The following is a 15691-nucleotide window of genomic DNA, read 5'->3' on the forward strand; positions in this document are numbered from 1 at the left end:
ATGCAATTTATTGGATTTTACATCAGTTTTACTTGATGGAGGACTGCGGGCACGGGTTAGTTGAATGCCATCATTCTCTTACGTAAGATATACCACGAAGCAGACCTCCCTGGGCTGATCAAGTCTTCGAAGAACTTTGGGCAATTGTTCCTGCTTTCTATCAATACCTATTTTGTAACAAGATGTATGACCCTCTGGGCTCCTCGCAAGCTGCTTTTGGCGGAGAGGACGACTCTCAAAATCCTCCATGGCCAACAACACCTCATTCTCCCAGTTCATCCATCCCAAACCTCCGGCGTGCTTCTCCAGTTCCCCCGATTCCAGATAAAGGACCGACTCCAGGTCTTTATGGCAAGGAGCCACAGATATATGGAAAGCCAGAAGCCGGGCTTATCTCACCGAGAGAGACACCTGGTTCAAATGGAGTGAAATATGAGAAGACTGAACCATATTTACGCGTCCGTATCAATGGCATCGACAGAAACAGGAGAGACATTCTATTCAAATTGGATGCGCAGGTGCACTTTTTTGTTGAAACGCTCCTGTAATATTTACTTATCTTGTGTGTACATTCCAGACCAACCTCTCCAATTTCAATGGCACGACGTATCGTAATGTGTCGCGCTCCTATCTTGAATTCCAGCAGTTCTACGAATCCATCGTACACAGTAATCCACAAACCATTGTTCCGGCCTTACCCCTCGCTCAAACTTCTGCTCCTACCGACGAGGAAGATGACAGACTTGTGAAGATTATGCTACAGCGATGGCTCACCAGAGTTTGCGAAGATCCCATTCTTTTGCATGACGAAGATCTCCGCTCCTTCATTGAGAGCGATTTTGGGTATCAACCCACTCCTCGACCAAGGCGTAAAACCTCGACAGGGTTTGGCATTATCCGACGTGGTGTGCCAGACGAGGATGAGGAATTACAGCGTGCTCGATTCGAGTTGACGAAACTTGAAGGTCAGTTTTTTGAAACAGCTAAAGCAGTGGACAGGCTTGCTATTGCACGAAAAGGTTGGTTTTTGCAAGACTGTAGAAATATTTAAGCGATGTAACTGAAATCGACTCTCAGCTCTTGCCAATGCTCATTCAGAAATGGGCAATAAACTTGTCAACATCGCAACCACAGAAGCACATCCACCACTAGGAAATGCCCTACGCAAGCTCGGCAGAACTTGGCACAGTGTCGCTGACCTTGATCATGCACAAGCGATCAGCGAATGTGTTATTCTGGGAGACTCCCTTGGATATCAAGGAATGAATGCGCGGTCTGCTAAAGAAACTCTTCAAATGCGCACAGGGGTTTTGGAAGAATATCAGAGCGCTGTGAAAACAACTATATCGAAACGACGTCAGATTGAGCGATTGAAAGCAAGCTCAAATATCCGCCCAGACCGGGTGGACGAGGCTTTGGAAGAAATAGAAGAGGTCGGTGATTGATCTCGTTGCAAATTGGGTTGTTTCTGATCTTTAATCTATTACTTAGGCAAATCGTTATGAACAAACATTAGCCAAAAGAGCGGAGGGAATTTCACAGAACCTGCACCGTGCTTTGCAAACTCACAACAAATACGCCAATGACGATATCACTGCAGCTCTTATCGAACACGCTCGTTCTTCAATCATGTATGAACGTCAACTTTTGCGCGAGCTTGAGGCCCTCCGCGTTGATTTTAGCAACGCAGACAAAAAAGTTATTCCCTCTGTCAACGTTGCACCTAAACCTTCTATCGTTCCGCCCCTTGAAGACTACTCTGATCGACTCTATTCAGCTCCTACCGCTCCATTGTCAAATGGATTCCCACACTCTACCCATATACAGCCTCCTCACACTGCGGGAGTCCCTACCCAGAATGGCTTTACTCCGCACCGTATCCCTGCTCATGTCCCTAACCCTGTATTAGGCAACTCTCAAAGTCCTCTACCGTCTCCCTTCCCTCAAACCATTTCCGGAAAACAAGACCCTTTGTCTGCAGCTTCTGTCCGCTCATTTCACCCTTCTCAACCTCCAATATCCCCTTCTACCCCGATATCCCCTCCCACCTCTCAATTTTCTAACCATTCTTTACCACCGCAATCCCCAGGTGCCGGCCCTTCATCTCCAGCTCCTTATACTCCAAATGTTGCCCCCAAGCCATCTCTGAACGAGCCTCCTCTTGGCGGAAAATTCGTGGATGGAACTAAATCTATGTTTGTAACCAAGTCATCGGGCCCACGGCCTTCTCCGTTGTCTTTCTCTTCTTCTACGTCCAACATCCAAGGGCCCGCAACTAATGCACCCTTTGATCCTCTACGCAGCGATGCACATCCTGCATACTCCTCTCCTTTAACCGAACCTTCCCGAGGATCTGCTCAACACTCTACAGACCCTCTTGGCTCCATTATACCTCAGCACATGTCTAGCTCGGTTCGCGTTCAACCTACGCGATCAAGGTTGGATGCCCGCGAGGCCGCCAGCAAACTTGCAAATATGTTTTAATTTCCAATTTTGCATTTTTATACCTAGTTTGCATCCTCTCCAACACTATGATTGTTCTCCCTGGATCATAATGATTATTTATTTTAATAACATGTGCCCGGACTCAAATCTGTTAAGATTGGTCAAGGAACATGGTTGAAGTTTTCCTACTATCGACCAGATGGAATCTCTCTTGTCGACCGCGGATAAATTGCCATGACTGTGAATCTGCAGACCAAACTACATTCTCTTCTTGGCGGAATCGTATAGTCGCATTTCGTTCGGGAACAAAATGGTAAGCGTAAAGCTCGATGCTATAGTATGTATCTGGAAGTATCGGAAGTTCTCCGAAAATCGGGACATATTCGGGAAGGTTCAGAAAGCCTAGAAGGTCAGGAATGTTTCTGAGTTCATTACATCACATAGCAAGCAACAGGTTCGAGACACACCGATGACTGCCCCAGCATCATGGCCCCAATCGCCAATAGGATGAGAAAAGATTTGGCCCTCTATATCTTCCGATTTCATTTGAGCCAGACTACGTCGAAGAACAGTGTTTCCAGATAGCCCTGGCACCATGTTTTCCAAAACAATATCTTGCATTCGATTGCTTTTTTTCATGCCCTGCTTGAGGCTTTCTGGTGCATCTGTTTCTGGCTCTGTACCGTTTGTTTTAAGTACATATGCCATGTGCTGCGTATCCGTGTTTAAGCCCATTGCAGTGATTCCGAAATCTATGTGCAGAATATCTCCTTCCTGAATAACATCGTCTGTACCAGCCCATCCAGGAAATGATTCCTCTACTAACACGGATATTCTTGGCTGGTTCCATGTAGTAACATTGAGGATTTGCATCTGCTCTCGGAACCACCAGCTCAAATCCTGTCGACGGGGTGTTACAATAGTGTTTATATAGCCCTGAATTCATACCTCAGTAGTAGTTTTTCCAGGTTGAATGACATGATGAGAGAACCCTTGTTCAAGCATCGCCCACACATTTTCCTGCATGCGCCGATAATACGGCAACTGTCCGCTCACCTTGCTCGCAACAAATTCAACTGCGAGCATTGGTTCATTGACTGTTTTTTCTATCCAGAAGTCACCCAATTCTCGCCGAAGAACAGCAAGTTCGCCAACATGAAGGCCCCCGGCGAAGGCAATGTCCTCGTCTGTGTTAAGGACTATTCTACTTGGTTTAAATTCGGCAAGTGTGTTACGCAGTTCCGGCCAGACCAGACCAGTGTTGTCTATCCACTTAAGAGGATTCGGTGCACCAGCCAAAGACGATTGATTGTTGTGGAAAAGAAGAATTGTGCGCCTGTGAGAGTCAAAATCGGTAGCGTTCTTTATAGACCACCAGATGGTATCTTCTGCATGCTCTCTCTGACATATCTAACGACTCGGATGCAGCGTGAACTTTGTTCAAGGACTCAAGGACCAGAGGATTTATTACATACCAACCATGCTTCTGCGTTATATTTCTCGAGTAGCTTCGGTATTCTGAATATTCTTTCCTGCGTCCATTTATCTTGGATGGCGGCACGCTCGCGCAGGGAAGGCAACCGCTGATACCGTGCAGGAACTGAAGGATGCTTGCCAGATGCTAGCACAAGGGAAGCGTAGTAATAAACGGCAGTCAAAGCATAGAGACGAGCAAAGAAATACATTTGTCGATGAGGTGTCGATGAGAAATCGATTGGCCCACTACATCAGAAACTTTTATCGCACTCTTGTCGCACTCATTTCTTCATGAGAACAACATGAGAAGGACTTAAAATTACTACCACAGTACCAGTGCCGGTCCGGTTTATTGCCGAATTGAATACCATATATAGCAAATGACCTGAGCTTGCATGTGCTTCGGCTTTCCACTCATTCTTTAACGAAATTTAATCATCTCCACCTTATTCCTCACAATAACGATGGTAGATTCAGACCAGGGTCCTTCATCTTCTTCAAGGGCAGAAAAGACTTTTCAAATTCAGACCCATTCAGATGACCCAACGCAATGTGATTCGTCCCCTACCCCATCTCCGCAAACTCCACATGAAGAACATCGTGTAGGGCAAACAGCACAGTCAACTCAAGACTCTGCGGAGGGTAGAGCAGAGTTGGTTTCAAGAGCCCGAACATTTCTTACCTCTCCTCAGGTGCAGCATCAAGACATAGCTGCAAAACGCGCTTTTTTGGTGGAAAAGGGTCTAAGCGAACTAGAAATCGCAAAGCTATTGTCTGACATAGTGCGTGTCTGTCTAAGTTTCTCAATCACTGGGACTAACATCATACAGCCAACACTTATGCCCACTATCCCTCCAAAGACATACCCACAACCTCGTCCGTCTAACCTACCTGTTCTTCTTCTAGGCCTTGCCCGCCTGTTTTCGTGGTTGGCAGGCGGATCAGCCTTTCTGCTTCTCATATATCACGTACGCTACTCTCTTTGGCGACAAATACCCAATAACTCATTGTTATTTCCCTAGCGAGTTCTATTACCTCGCATTACGCGCACTTCACTAGCCCGGCACTCATTGAGATCCCACCACCTATCATTATTACGACAGCTCACAACATCATTATCGTCGTTAAAAGAGTCACAATCTGAATCCTTGTCCGTCCTTCCACGTCCGGATCCTTCAAACGAACGTAAACCATTTTCCACATGCACATCTGTGGAGGATGTACTCAAAATCATCGAGGAAACTACCAAAGGGCCTGATTTCTCCCAAATACCTCACATTACTCTGTTACGCTGTGCAATTCAGACATTATCAAAGGACAAAGAGGGGAGACGTGTCAATCCCACAACAGATCAACTCTACCGATATCTTGAGACCCAAATTCCTTGGCTTCTTACAGAGGAAGGATTCCACTACGAAGTATGAATTTCAGTCACTAGCAGCCAAATTTAACTAAAGAATGTCATAGAGTCAATTATGGGAAACACTCTCCACCTCCACTCTTTTCGGAAAAGTTTCTCCTTCTGAGGCGTCTAATGCTCAGCAAGATGCAATCGAGCAAACCAGTGCGCAGACACACTGGGACTACATTACACCCTCACGCGCGGACGACCCTCCTCTTTTCAAATCATTGATTAAATTATCGTCGGAGCTTCCACGGGGTACTAAAACGCGGAAGAGCCCTTTCCAACATACTTTGCAATCTCTTTCAGATTTTACTGGGTACATCAGTACTCAGATATATTTACCATATAGGCCCCCATCAACGGTAGGGATACCAACTGCTGGTGGACAGAATTCTCTCGAAGAAGATCTGAGAAAAGAGATCCGGGCATTGAAAGGATTGGTGCTGAACAGGTAACTGATTTCGAATCGTGTATTCATTACATTAACTGATATCCTTCAGGCGTTCCTTTATGCCCACTACTGGAAGATACTCAGCAATACCATCTACAGTAGCACGTCCGAGTCCTTGAAGTGGCTTTCTTTATTATATTCAAAGCGCAATTGTAACTTTTTACAGATTAACTGATTTTATAATACATTTGCTCAATTATTTGTGTGATTATCTGTTCTGCAAGTCATGGTAAACAAATAAAAATACCATCCAATGTAGTTACCGTCATGGATGTCATACCGTTACTGTCCCAAGCATCATTGTGACTACGTTGTTTTCTCTGCCCTCTATGCATTCTTCTTTAAGTTCATAATTATCATTTGATCATGTCTCAAAGAGCTCCGTTGAGCTCACTTAACATCACCTTTCTCGGGACAGCATCTGCCCAGCCGTCATCTACAAGAAATCATTCTGCACTTAGTCTTCGACTGGGAGGCGATGTATGGTTATTCGATTGTGGGGAGGCTACACAACATCAATTGCAGAAGAGTAGTGTCAAGATGGGCAAAATAGAGAAGATTTTTATAACGCACACGCATGGTATGTGATTTTTTTAAGTGCTGTGGACCTCTTTGGACATATCTAAGTCGTGTAGGGGACCACATCTTTGGCCTCATTCCTCTAATGTGCAGCTTGCTAAATGGCGCTGGTGGTACTGCAGAAGGTAGCGAGGATCCAAGACTAAACGTCGATACAACAACTGCTGTCAGTCCTGTTCAACTCAAAAGGGATGTGTATGTTGACATGACTGGTATCAGTCTCTTGAAATTTATGGTCCCCTAGGTACTCGTGCCTACATTCGCAATGGTCTCTCATATACCCACTCCAATCTTGGTGCTTCATATGTCGTCCATGAACTGCGATTTGGTTCCGATCCACCGACAGGCGACTTCACGGTACTACCTCCTCAGGCCGCAGAATGTACATTTGGGCGCAATATAAAGCAGGTAAGCGGTAGCTGGGTTGACATATACAAAGACAAAGTAGTGTCTGTTTCCGCTGCTCCAATTCACCACAGTGTACCCTGTGTTGGATATGTTATCACAGAAGCTCCCGTCCCAGGCAAAATCGACCCTTCAAAGTACATCCCAGCTATAAAACGCACAAAGACACCTATGTCAGTCATGCGCCAGTTACAACAAGGAGATTCTGTTGTTCTTGCGGATGGCAGTGTTCTTCAAGGACCACCTCGCAGAGCTGGACGTAAAGTTGTCATCCTAGGCGACACTTATGATCCTCTGCCAATAGCTTCTTTGGCGGAAGACGCAGATTTGCTCATACATGAAGCCACCAACGCACACCTCCCTGGCATTGACGCCAATACAAAGCCAACAGATACATACGAGACAGTAGAAGCGAGAACCAAATCCAGAGGACATTCAACTCCTCAGATGGCTGGAAATTTCGCCAGGCATATTCGAGCTCGGAGGTTAATTCTTAATCATTTCTCTGCACGTTATCCAGGGGATGCTTCCGACACCTCGAAAGCAATTATGAAAGCAATAGGAGATCTGGCAGCCGCGCAGTATGGTCAAGATGTAGAATGCGCAACTGATTTATTGAGCGTAGAAATAAATATCAGGGATAAATGATATCATAAAGGCCATTATAGAAAGACGTGTGTTTATTAGTCGTCCGGAGGTTCTGAGAGTTCACTGCTGGCATCCGTGGCTTCACCTTCTTCCAGTTCCTCTCTTGATTTCTTTTTATTCTTTTCCCTTGGATCCTCTTCTACTTCTCCCATCTCAATGTCATTCTCTTCTTCAATTACTCCTTCGCTAGGAGCATTCTCCGTTGCAGTGTCTAGGACTAACTTGTCATCGTCCATTTCGTCCACGGTCACTGATTGCACGCGACTTTCGACGGCCGGTGTGTCTGCAATTTCGAGAGCCGGCGTCGCCCTAGCTGATTGAGATACTGATGCTGAATCCAGTTCTTTCCCCATAAAACGTAATGACCCAAGTTCGGCAATAATACCATCTAATGCGGTTTTGTGTCCCTGGATCGTGCGGTCTTGAGTATCGTGCTCTGAGCGGATGGCTGCCATATCGTTTTCCAAAGCTTTGATAGTTCTGCTCTCAATGTCATTTATTTGTTGGCCGGTAAGTGATACAATGGACTCACGCTTCCAGCTCTTCTCTACTGGGCAATGTGTTAATCTTCTCAGCAATGACATCGTATTCAATCTTCCTTCTGCGCAGCATTTGTGCATGCTCGAGAGCCAGTTTCAACTCTTCTATTTGAGTTTTCAGAGTTTCATGCTCATTGTCTGCCAAATGATAAGAGGGAAAGTAATATTAGAGGAGAGAAACACATACCAAGTCGTTCGCGTTCTCGGTGGTACTCTTCAACTTGACGAGCCTCTGCTTCACAAATCATAGCACTTTTCTTCATCAGCAGCTGGAACGACGCCAATTCAACCAAGAAAGCTTCTTTCGCATCCTCGACGGCGTTTGAAGGCGTCGGTGTAGGACTGTAGACGGGAACGATGGGAGTATGCGATAGAGAAGTATAGTTATGGAACTTTTTAACCATGCGACGCAAAGGTCTCTCGTCTATGGTGATCCGAGCAAGAATAATTTGGTCTGCAAAGATACATGAGATTCTCCATTTAAAGAGTGTAGTTGAGCCTGCCGACCTTCTTCTTCTGGTGTCGGAGGTGGTATTACAAGTGGCTGGGACATGTTACCGCCCAAGGCAGCCATATTTTATGAGACAATGGGAGCAAAAACAAGCGTAAGGGGAAGTAGAGATATAAAACGCGAATTGTAAAAGTGGAAGTCGCGGTATGAGTTGGGTGAACTCAGTGCGGAGTTATATAACCTTGTTGCCTGTTTGGGTAATTTCCAATATCTCACTGTAGTACTCAAAAAAAAAGGTCTAAACAACAATATTCCAATGTATTCACAGTTACAAACCTCATAAGTAGGCCGAGAAGTATAAGATTATAAGTAGTAGTAGAAAATCTTAATTACTCCAGCATTTCCTCAACGTCCTTGTCTAGACTGCCCAGCTGATACGATTTTTCTTTTCGTTTCTTCCTCCAAATAAGCCCAATGGGCGATCTCTTGTTGCAGCTTGAGGTGAGCTGTGTGATGTGTGCCCTTCTGATTACATATTAGTTGGTATGGAAAGTTGAAACTATTTCAATCGCAGGTACGAACACTTAGCCCCTGAAGCAAAATCCCATAGTACTTGGCTTGCTCTTTAGCGCGCGACAGGGTATCACTCATCTGAGTGGTGTGCCGGATGATGAGTTTAGCGATTTCCTGTCGCAGTCGAAGGAGGCTAAGAGAGCTTTTCAATGAACGTTGCAAGTATGACCGTCAAATATTCCTTACTTCGAAAATATCATGTTCTCAGATTCGTTGTCTGTCAAAAATACGAACGAATTAAAGAAAACAACGTATTGCCCGCAAATCTAAAAAGGCGTAAATATCGAAGATGGCGACTAAAAAAATGACGCTTACATTTTCAACCTTTGCATCGGTGGTCGTCGTTGACGTTCGAGTGAAATACCCAGAACCAGACCCATCGGCTAATTTCTTCAAGCTGTCGATATGCTCCGTCATTCCTTTCTGGAAGACTGGCCACATTTGAAGAGTTAAACCGAACACGTATACCTCAGCCGGGGGGCAATGTCGTTTTTGAATTTCGGCGACAACATCTTCTGCAAGGCGGATCATAGTAAGGAGAGGAATTGCAGGAGGAGTGGGATCGAGTGTTGATTTCACGAAAGCCTAGTTTGGAGTCAAGATTGTTTCACAAAAAAAGGTCAAATTCGTGACACACAGTGCAATATTCCATGACTGGGTCCATGACCTGCTTCCATATTGTATCAATTGCCGCTTGCTCTTCTTTTGATTTGGCAACAAAGGATACAAAACCCCCAAGTCCAGGTGTAGTGCTAGACATTGGGCGTGGGGTTCCGAACTCGGAGTCAGAAGGAGACTGCAATTCAGTAAACGTTCCTCCATCAGGCGACAAAATCGAAGCAGCTGTAGCTGGCGGTGCTTCCTCAGTGGGAGGTAGTGTCTTTTGGCTGGAAAAGAAAGTGGAAACGAATGAATATTCTGCAGTAGCATTGTCCATGAAAACTAGAAGCAGTGATCGTAGAAGGGATTCTACGCTTTCTTTCTGAGAAGAGGTTGTTAGAAAATTGCAGATACTATAAGACATGCCATACATAAGATTTGTCGTCTGCCATGTATGCGAGTGTGACTCCAGGGCCATCGATTTTAGCATGCTGAAGTCGCGTGAGGTCGATGTTGGGTTCTGAATGAATGTTCACCAGTGGTTCGAATTTTTCTATGGTGCGGGTCTATTGGTATATTTAATTATTTGTGAAAGATGCCTGGGCATAAAGAGAGTACCTTGATGACACCCAAAGTTCTGGCATACCGCCGGAAACCAGTTTCGTAGTATAGACGGGCAGCACCAACATACGCTCGCTGGAGTTCTGTCGCAACAGCGGGTGCTTGACGTTGGAGGAAACCAAACAAAGAATTATATTTCAGGAGTACGGATGTTTGTATAACTTGCATATTGGTGGTGACACTACTTCGAATTGGGAGAAACAGTGCTTGAAAGAAGGCTCGCAGTTTTGTGGCAGCCTGTTATCACGTAGGTCAAACAAAGACAGTAGTTGGTGCATTATGGCTCACCACAATTCGCAATCCTTCAACAACTTCACCTAAATCGCGGGCAGCCTTGACTCTGGACCGTGCCTTTGTCGTGGTCATCCTCCTCTCGAAGTCAAATATGGCATCTATCCATGGTTCGCCGACATTTGTATCCAGGATAGTTGAAGCCAGTGAAGGCGGTATGGTGATCTCTGACAGGAGACTTGATAATGGCCGTTCGATCCTCTGAGCACAGTTGAGCCAGCTAATTCTCTGGAGTGATTAACACGAATTATACCTTTCTTGTTTTCAGTCTGCTGTCAATATCTTTACTCCTATCCTGAAGTTCAGAGATCTGTCCAGCTACTGCTGCAAGGTCCTTCTGGAAAGTGGACAAAAACGACTCCAAGTTATCAAGCAAGGAAACACTCGTCTGCTACCGGTCAATCACTGTGAGTACTGTAGAAATGTGCTCTAACTCACCTGAACTTGATCGTGCAATTCTATGTACTCCTTGGCTCGCTCTCTATCTACGGGTAAGGGTTATATTTGCTGATCTTTGAAAGCCAATGTGAACGTACAAATGTTGCTGACTTGAGTCTGCTCTACTGGTCGTCGTGTAAATATTTGTGATGCTTCAATAACTGTAGTCGGATGCTCACCAGCTCCATGTTCAGCGGACATATTTATCGGTTGAACTCGACTCTATTTCAGGTAGTACCACCGACGTTTCCTTTATAACGTCAAATAAGTGATTCGCTTTGCAAAGACGTTGTAATAAGTTAAAGTACTGGTAGGCAGCGCCGTCACGTCCTTTGACTTATTTCTCTTTTGAGTACTTCTTACCAATTCGGGCTATGATGATCAAACCATTGCCACGCCTTGCCACCGCCTTTCTCTCAAGAAAAGAAAAAAACATCAATTCCTGAAGAGTTTCACGGTGTCAAACTCGTATATAGAATTGAACTATATCCAGTATATTTAATACTAAAGGCATCATATTTATATAATGATGAATCGCAAATTAACATTCCTAGCATGTGGCAGAGGAAAAACAGTGTGAATTTCGACTTCGCTTGCCTCACCAAGTTCATGGAAATTGTCCCAGTCAAATCCCACAGGGTCAAAAATGAGGTACAGTACATCTGTGAGCCAAGCCCAGAGGAACGGCTAGAGAGGTGTACCAATGCCTACTGATGATCCATGTCGAGATACCTTGAAAGAAAATGGATTCTTCTTTATTCGGCTCAAGTTGCCGTTCCTTCCTGCCTTGCCCTCGCTGAGTCGCTCAGGCTTCGCAGCAGAACCATTCCTATTATCGTCACCGAGAATGAAATAGAAACGCGGAAGCCGATTACTTCGCCAGCCATAACCAGGCGTCTTCAATTAGCGACAGGTTGTGGAAAAAGGGAATCCTGTCCGCAATGACACGCAGTCGGGTCCCAGAATGCAATGCGTCATCAAACATCACATGCTCAAACATTCGATCTTGTCTCGAGCCTCTAAGCGTTGTGCTTTCTGCGCCCACGCAGTCACTGTACGTCAGTAAAGTACCCCAGGGACACTGAATGAATTAAAACGCACCAATATGTTGCGAGAGATGTGCCATTGCTAAACATGGGCCGGTATGGCAGAATTTCTCTGGAATTTGAACTTTCATCTGAATGTCACAAAACGTCGATCGAAAGAGGGACCGAATTCCTCATGGATGTGTAATATCTTGAATACTACCAAATATGGTGAGGAATGGGGGGTACTAATAACTGGAGGGATAGGTTCAGTCTCCAGAGCAGGTCGCCTGTAAGCAAGGCTGCAGAGAAGGTCAATTAACCGTCAATGTGGACCAGAAACGAGCTGAGTAGGACAGAACATCATCCATGTTCAACGAAATATTGGCGGGCCCTTTGACGAAGGTTGATCCGATATAATGAATAAGAAGAGAACTAGGCGAGATCGGCGGAGCTGGTCCAGGATCTGGGATAGTTTTGCCTATGCTTAGGAGCGTCAGAAAACATTGTATCTTGAGGAGTCAGAAGAATAAGGGATGGGAAGCAGGTTACAACCGTAGTAAAAACAAAGTTTCACCAGCTCGTGCACTTCAACTATCTGCTTCGAATGCCTTCTCTTCATCTGGTAGGCGAATCTCTTGGTTTGATTGTCTTGAGCGTTCCGAATGGTAGTAATTCTGCGGAAGAGTTCGGTAGTTACTTCGCACCCTGACTTGATCTTTAGATATACGTGTTTGCTTTAGTATTGAACGAATGCACCTATTACTATCTTACCAAGGAGGACTGGCTGCCTCTGTAACTCGCTAACATGATGGGGAACCTAGGCAAATGCAACTGGCGATTAATTATAGGCAAGGATATCAGATGCGTCTGAGGTGTAGGATGGTTGAACACATCTCAACTTGCTGGTGGGCATCAAAATTGAAAGAGAGATGAATTTCCAAAAGAGACCGTAACAGTAAAGCTCCTGACAAGCAGCAACAAACATCACATCAGCGCGTAGTACGCGTCACCTACACGCGTAACTAATCTTCTATCTTACTCTGTCTCTTCCACCTCATACACAGATCTTACTACTGCAACCCATTTTATGGATGATATGGAACGAATGATGCACCAAGCATCGAGAGCGGGTGGCATGGGTCGAGGAGACCAAACTGTCCCGGATAAGTATGTCCTTTACTACTCTTTCTGTTAGTACTGCTTAAATCTGTAATTACAACAGTGGAGAGGTCATTCACATATCCTCTTTGGCCCTCCTGAAGGTACTTCATGTATTGGAATATACACCTGTACCTTGCTGATTCGCTTTTAGATGTTGAAGCATGGGCGGGCAGGTGTGCCAATGGAGGTCATGGGCCTAATGCTTGGGGAATTTGTGGACGAATATACTGTCCAAGTGATCGATGTCTTCGCTATGCCTCAGTCAGGGACTACGGTAACAGTTGAATCTGTGGATCACGTCTTTCAAACCAAGATGGTGGATATGTTGAAACAGACTGGGCGGTATGTCCGCCATATGACCGTACACCCATGTTCCTTGACTGATATCAGGGTTCTTGTTAATCAGACCTGAAGCAGTCGTCGGCTGGTACCATTCTCACCCTGGTTTTGGATGCTGGTTATCTAGCGTGGATATCAATACTCAGCAAGTGAGTTGGGCCAGGGACCACCTTCTATCATGCCATAATAGCTCATGACCACATCTAGTCGTTCGAATCCTTGGACCCAAGATCAGTCGCTGTTGTCATTGACCCCATTCAGTCGGTCAAAGGGAAAGTAGTCATTGATGCTTTCCGTCTCATCAATCCTCACACCGTCATTTCTGGGAGGGAACCACGGCAGACGACATCTAACATTGGCCACATCAATAAGCCGTCAATACAAGCCCTGATCCATGGCCTTAACAGACACTATTATTCCATTGCTGTGAACTATAGAAAGACAGAGCTTGAACAATCTATGTTGATGAACCTGCACAAGCGCAATTGGACAGAGGGTCTGAAACTTCGCGACTTCAATGTGCATAAAGAGGGTAATGAGGCGGCGATTAAGGTAAGGCCTATTTCAACCTGGTTTATGGCGCAGATTGTCTAAAGGAGTCTCCCGCTTCTCCGCAGTCAATGCTGTCCCTTTCAGAAGCATACAACAAATCGGTCCAGGAAGAGTCGACTCTTACAGCCGAGCAACTGAAAACGCGGCACGTGGGAAAACAGGACCCAAAGCGACACTTGGAGGAAGCTGTTGAGAAAGCCATGGGTGACCAGGTCGTTCAAAATCTGGGTACGATGCTGTTGGCAGAACTTTAGGCTTGTTTGGACTGTATATTATAATCTGTTTCAATTGACAACTGTCATGAGCTTTATACTGGGAATACAAACAGAAAGGCGGAGATATGGCCCACTCCAGTGGGGAGGGTATATTAGACTTTGGATCACAAGGACAAGTAACGTGTTTCGGTGGAAGCTCTAAACAGGAGTGGAAGGAACTTTGCTCTAGATTTGAAGAATGGCTTGGGATATTGCTCCATCATTGGAGCTTTAGGAGTTGAATGCACATAACGAGCTCCCAATAAATTACGCGGAAAGAATCTGAGCCTTTTAGTAGGCCAGACCTCAGACACCAGACCAGGAAAACAGCATTTCTGATCAAAAGAGCTGTGACCGGACTGAGGTGTGGATTTTACGATGTCTGCACGTAATGCAGGAGTGAAGTTAGACCGCCATTAAAATAAAGCGGGTGCCAGATGAGAAAGAGAGGGATGTTAATATGTGGGGATACACTAAGATTAGGAGAGGACTATTTGCTGAGTGCCGATACAATGCCCATCATTTTTGCACGCCGAATAGTCTTTCCCAAAAGACGCTGACTCTTTACGGTGAGCTGCGTCTGGCGGCGGCTCTTTATTTTTCCCATCTCTGACACGAACTCGTGCAGAATAGAGTGGTTTGTGGTAAAGTCACGAGGGTCGAGATTGAGCTGGGCGAAGATGTCGTGTTTGCGCGCGACGGCGGAGGGTGGGGCGACTGCGACTCTGCTGCGATGCGTCCGGGTAGATGTGCAGGCCTTGTAGGACAAGGACGCCGGGTGGATGAACTAACACCAATGAGATGTAGAAAATACAGAAAAAGACAGCAAGTTACCTGGTCAGAATGGAACATATGGAGGGCTAGAGAGCACGTCAGCTAGTAGACAGAAGAGCAGCAAAAGAGAGACGAACGCTCAGCAAACTGCGCCTGCTTCTTGGCAGGCTGTTTCTGGGACTGGTTGCCGAGCAGGGTGAGAATGGGGGTCATCGTGTCATCTTTCCTGCTCGCCGTCGAGGAGAACGACCGACGGAATGAGTGGCGTACGCAGGCAGAGGCAGCGAACATGGCAGGACGAGATGAGCGGTAGTGTGAGTTACCTGTCACAGACGCGTACTCTGTCACGTCCCTGCAGGCTGCAGTGTCACTGCCCCGGAGATACCCGCAACCCGATCCAAATTGGCTCCGCGCAAGGACCCGGTGGACCGCATCACACGTCACGCGTGACCCTTGCTGACGACGCTGCAGTCCGTGTCTCATCGCAGTGTCCAGCGTCGTCGTCGCCACAGACGCCCGCGCAGAGCGCTGGGGGCGTGGGTCATCGCAGGCTGTGTGTCCGTGATTGGACGGGGCTTGGGCTTGGGTGGAGAATGTGGTGTTTGAGTGCGTGGTGATGGTCGCACGGAGCTAATTACTTATAAAAGGAATTGGGTGTAGA

At 45.9% G+C, this 15691-nt stretch overlaps 7 protein-coding genes across 7 annotated transcripts; 3 read left to right on the forward strand and 4 right to left on the reverse strand.

Moving 5' to 3' along the window:
* Window positions 1-182: 182 nt before the first annotated feature.
* On the forward strand, window positions 183-2484 carry JR316_0004893 (Vacuolar protein sorting-associated protein 17; the record flags this gene model as incomplete). Its single annotated transcript, XM_047890657.1, has 4 exons — window positions 183-518; window positions 578-1019; window positions 1078-1433; window positions 1492-2484. 4 exons carry the CDS (start codon window positions 183-185, stop codon window positions 2482-2484), a joined length of 2127 nt encoding a protein of 708 aa, XP_047750418.1.
* A 112-nt stretch (window positions 2485-2596) lies between these two features.
* JR316_0004894 (uncharacterized protein) lies at window positions 2597-4130 on the reverse strand (the record flags this gene model as incomplete). The annotated part of the gene is made up of 4 exons (XM_047890658.1): window positions 2597-2847; window positions 2913-3345; window positions 3394-3855; window positions 3921-4130. 4 exons carry the CDS (start codon window positions 4128-4130, stop codon window positions 2597-2599), a joined length of 1356 nt encoding a protein of 451 aa, XP_047750419.1.
* A 255-nt stretch (window positions 4131-4385) lies between these two features.
* Window positions 4386-7409, forward strand: JR316_0004895 (Zinc phosphodiesterase ELAC protein 1; the record flags this gene model as incomplete). Its single annotated transcript, XM_047890659.1, has 7 exons — window positions 4386-4703; window positions 4752-4889; window positions 4944-5339; window positions 5389-5777; window positions 6155-6357; window positions 6413-6522; window positions 6576-7409. 7 exons carry the CDS (start codon window positions 4386-4388, stop codon window positions 7407-7409), a joined length of 2388 nt encoding a protein of 795 aa, XP_047750420.1.
* Window positions 7410-7444: 35 nt separating this feature from the next.
* On the reverse strand, window positions 7445-8522 carry JR316_0004896 (uncharacterized protein; the record flags this gene model as incomplete). The annotated part of the gene is made up of 4 exons (XM_047890660.1): window positions 7445-7889; window positions 7942-8086; window positions 8136-8402; window positions 8456-8522. 4 exons carry the CDS (start codon window positions 8520-8522, stop codon window positions 7445-7447), a joined length of 924 nt encoding a protein of 307 aa, XP_047750421.1.
* Window positions 8523-8804: 282 nt separating this feature from the next.
* JR316_0004897 (Vacuolar protein sorting-associated protein 52 A) lies at window positions 8805-11123 on the reverse strand (the record flags this gene model as incomplete). The annotated part of the gene is made up of 11 exons (XM_047890661.1): window positions 8805-8924; window positions 8982-9105; window positions 9159-9238; window positions 9288-9557; window positions 9610-9954; window positions 10004-10138; window positions 10191-10430; window positions 10482-10685; window positions 10738-10872; window positions 10923-10969; window positions 11021-11123. 11 exons carry the CDS (start codon window positions 11121-11123, stop codon window positions 8805-8807), a joined length of 1803 nt encoding a protein of 600 aa, XP_047750422.1.
* A 1914-nt stretch (window positions 11124-13037) lies between these two features.
* JR316_0004898 (multicatalytic endopeptidase) lies at window positions 13038-14256 on the forward strand (the record flags this gene model as incomplete). The annotated part of the gene is made up of 6 exons (XM_047890662.1): window positions 13038-13117; window positions 13173-13212; window positions 13263-13453; window positions 13518-13599; window positions 13658-14002; window positions 14068-14256. 6 exons carry the CDS (start codon window positions 13038-13040, stop codon window positions 14254-14256), a joined length of 927 nt encoding a protein of 308 aa, XP_047750423.1.
* A 490-nt stretch (window positions 14257-14746) lies between these two features.
* On the reverse strand, window positions 14747-15321 carry JR316_0004899 (37S ribosomal protein rsm18, mitochondrial; the record flags this gene model as incomplete). Its single annotated transcript, XM_047890663.1, has 3 exons — window positions 14747-15043; window positions 15091-15116; window positions 15168-15321. 3 exons carry the CDS (start codon window positions 15319-15321, stop codon window positions 14747-14749), a joined length of 477 nt encoding a protein of 158 aa, XP_047750424.1.
* Between the last annotated feature and the right edge of the window lie 370 nt (window positions 15322-15691).

This window comes from Psilocybe cubensis, chromosome 4, assembly GCF_017499595.1.
Source record: "Psilocybe cubensis strain MGC-MH-2018 chromosome 4, whole genome shotgun sequence".
Classification (NCBI taxonomy): Eukaryota; Fungi; Basidiomycota; class Agaricomycetes; order Agaricales; family Agrocybaceae; genus Psilocybe; species Psilocybe cubensis.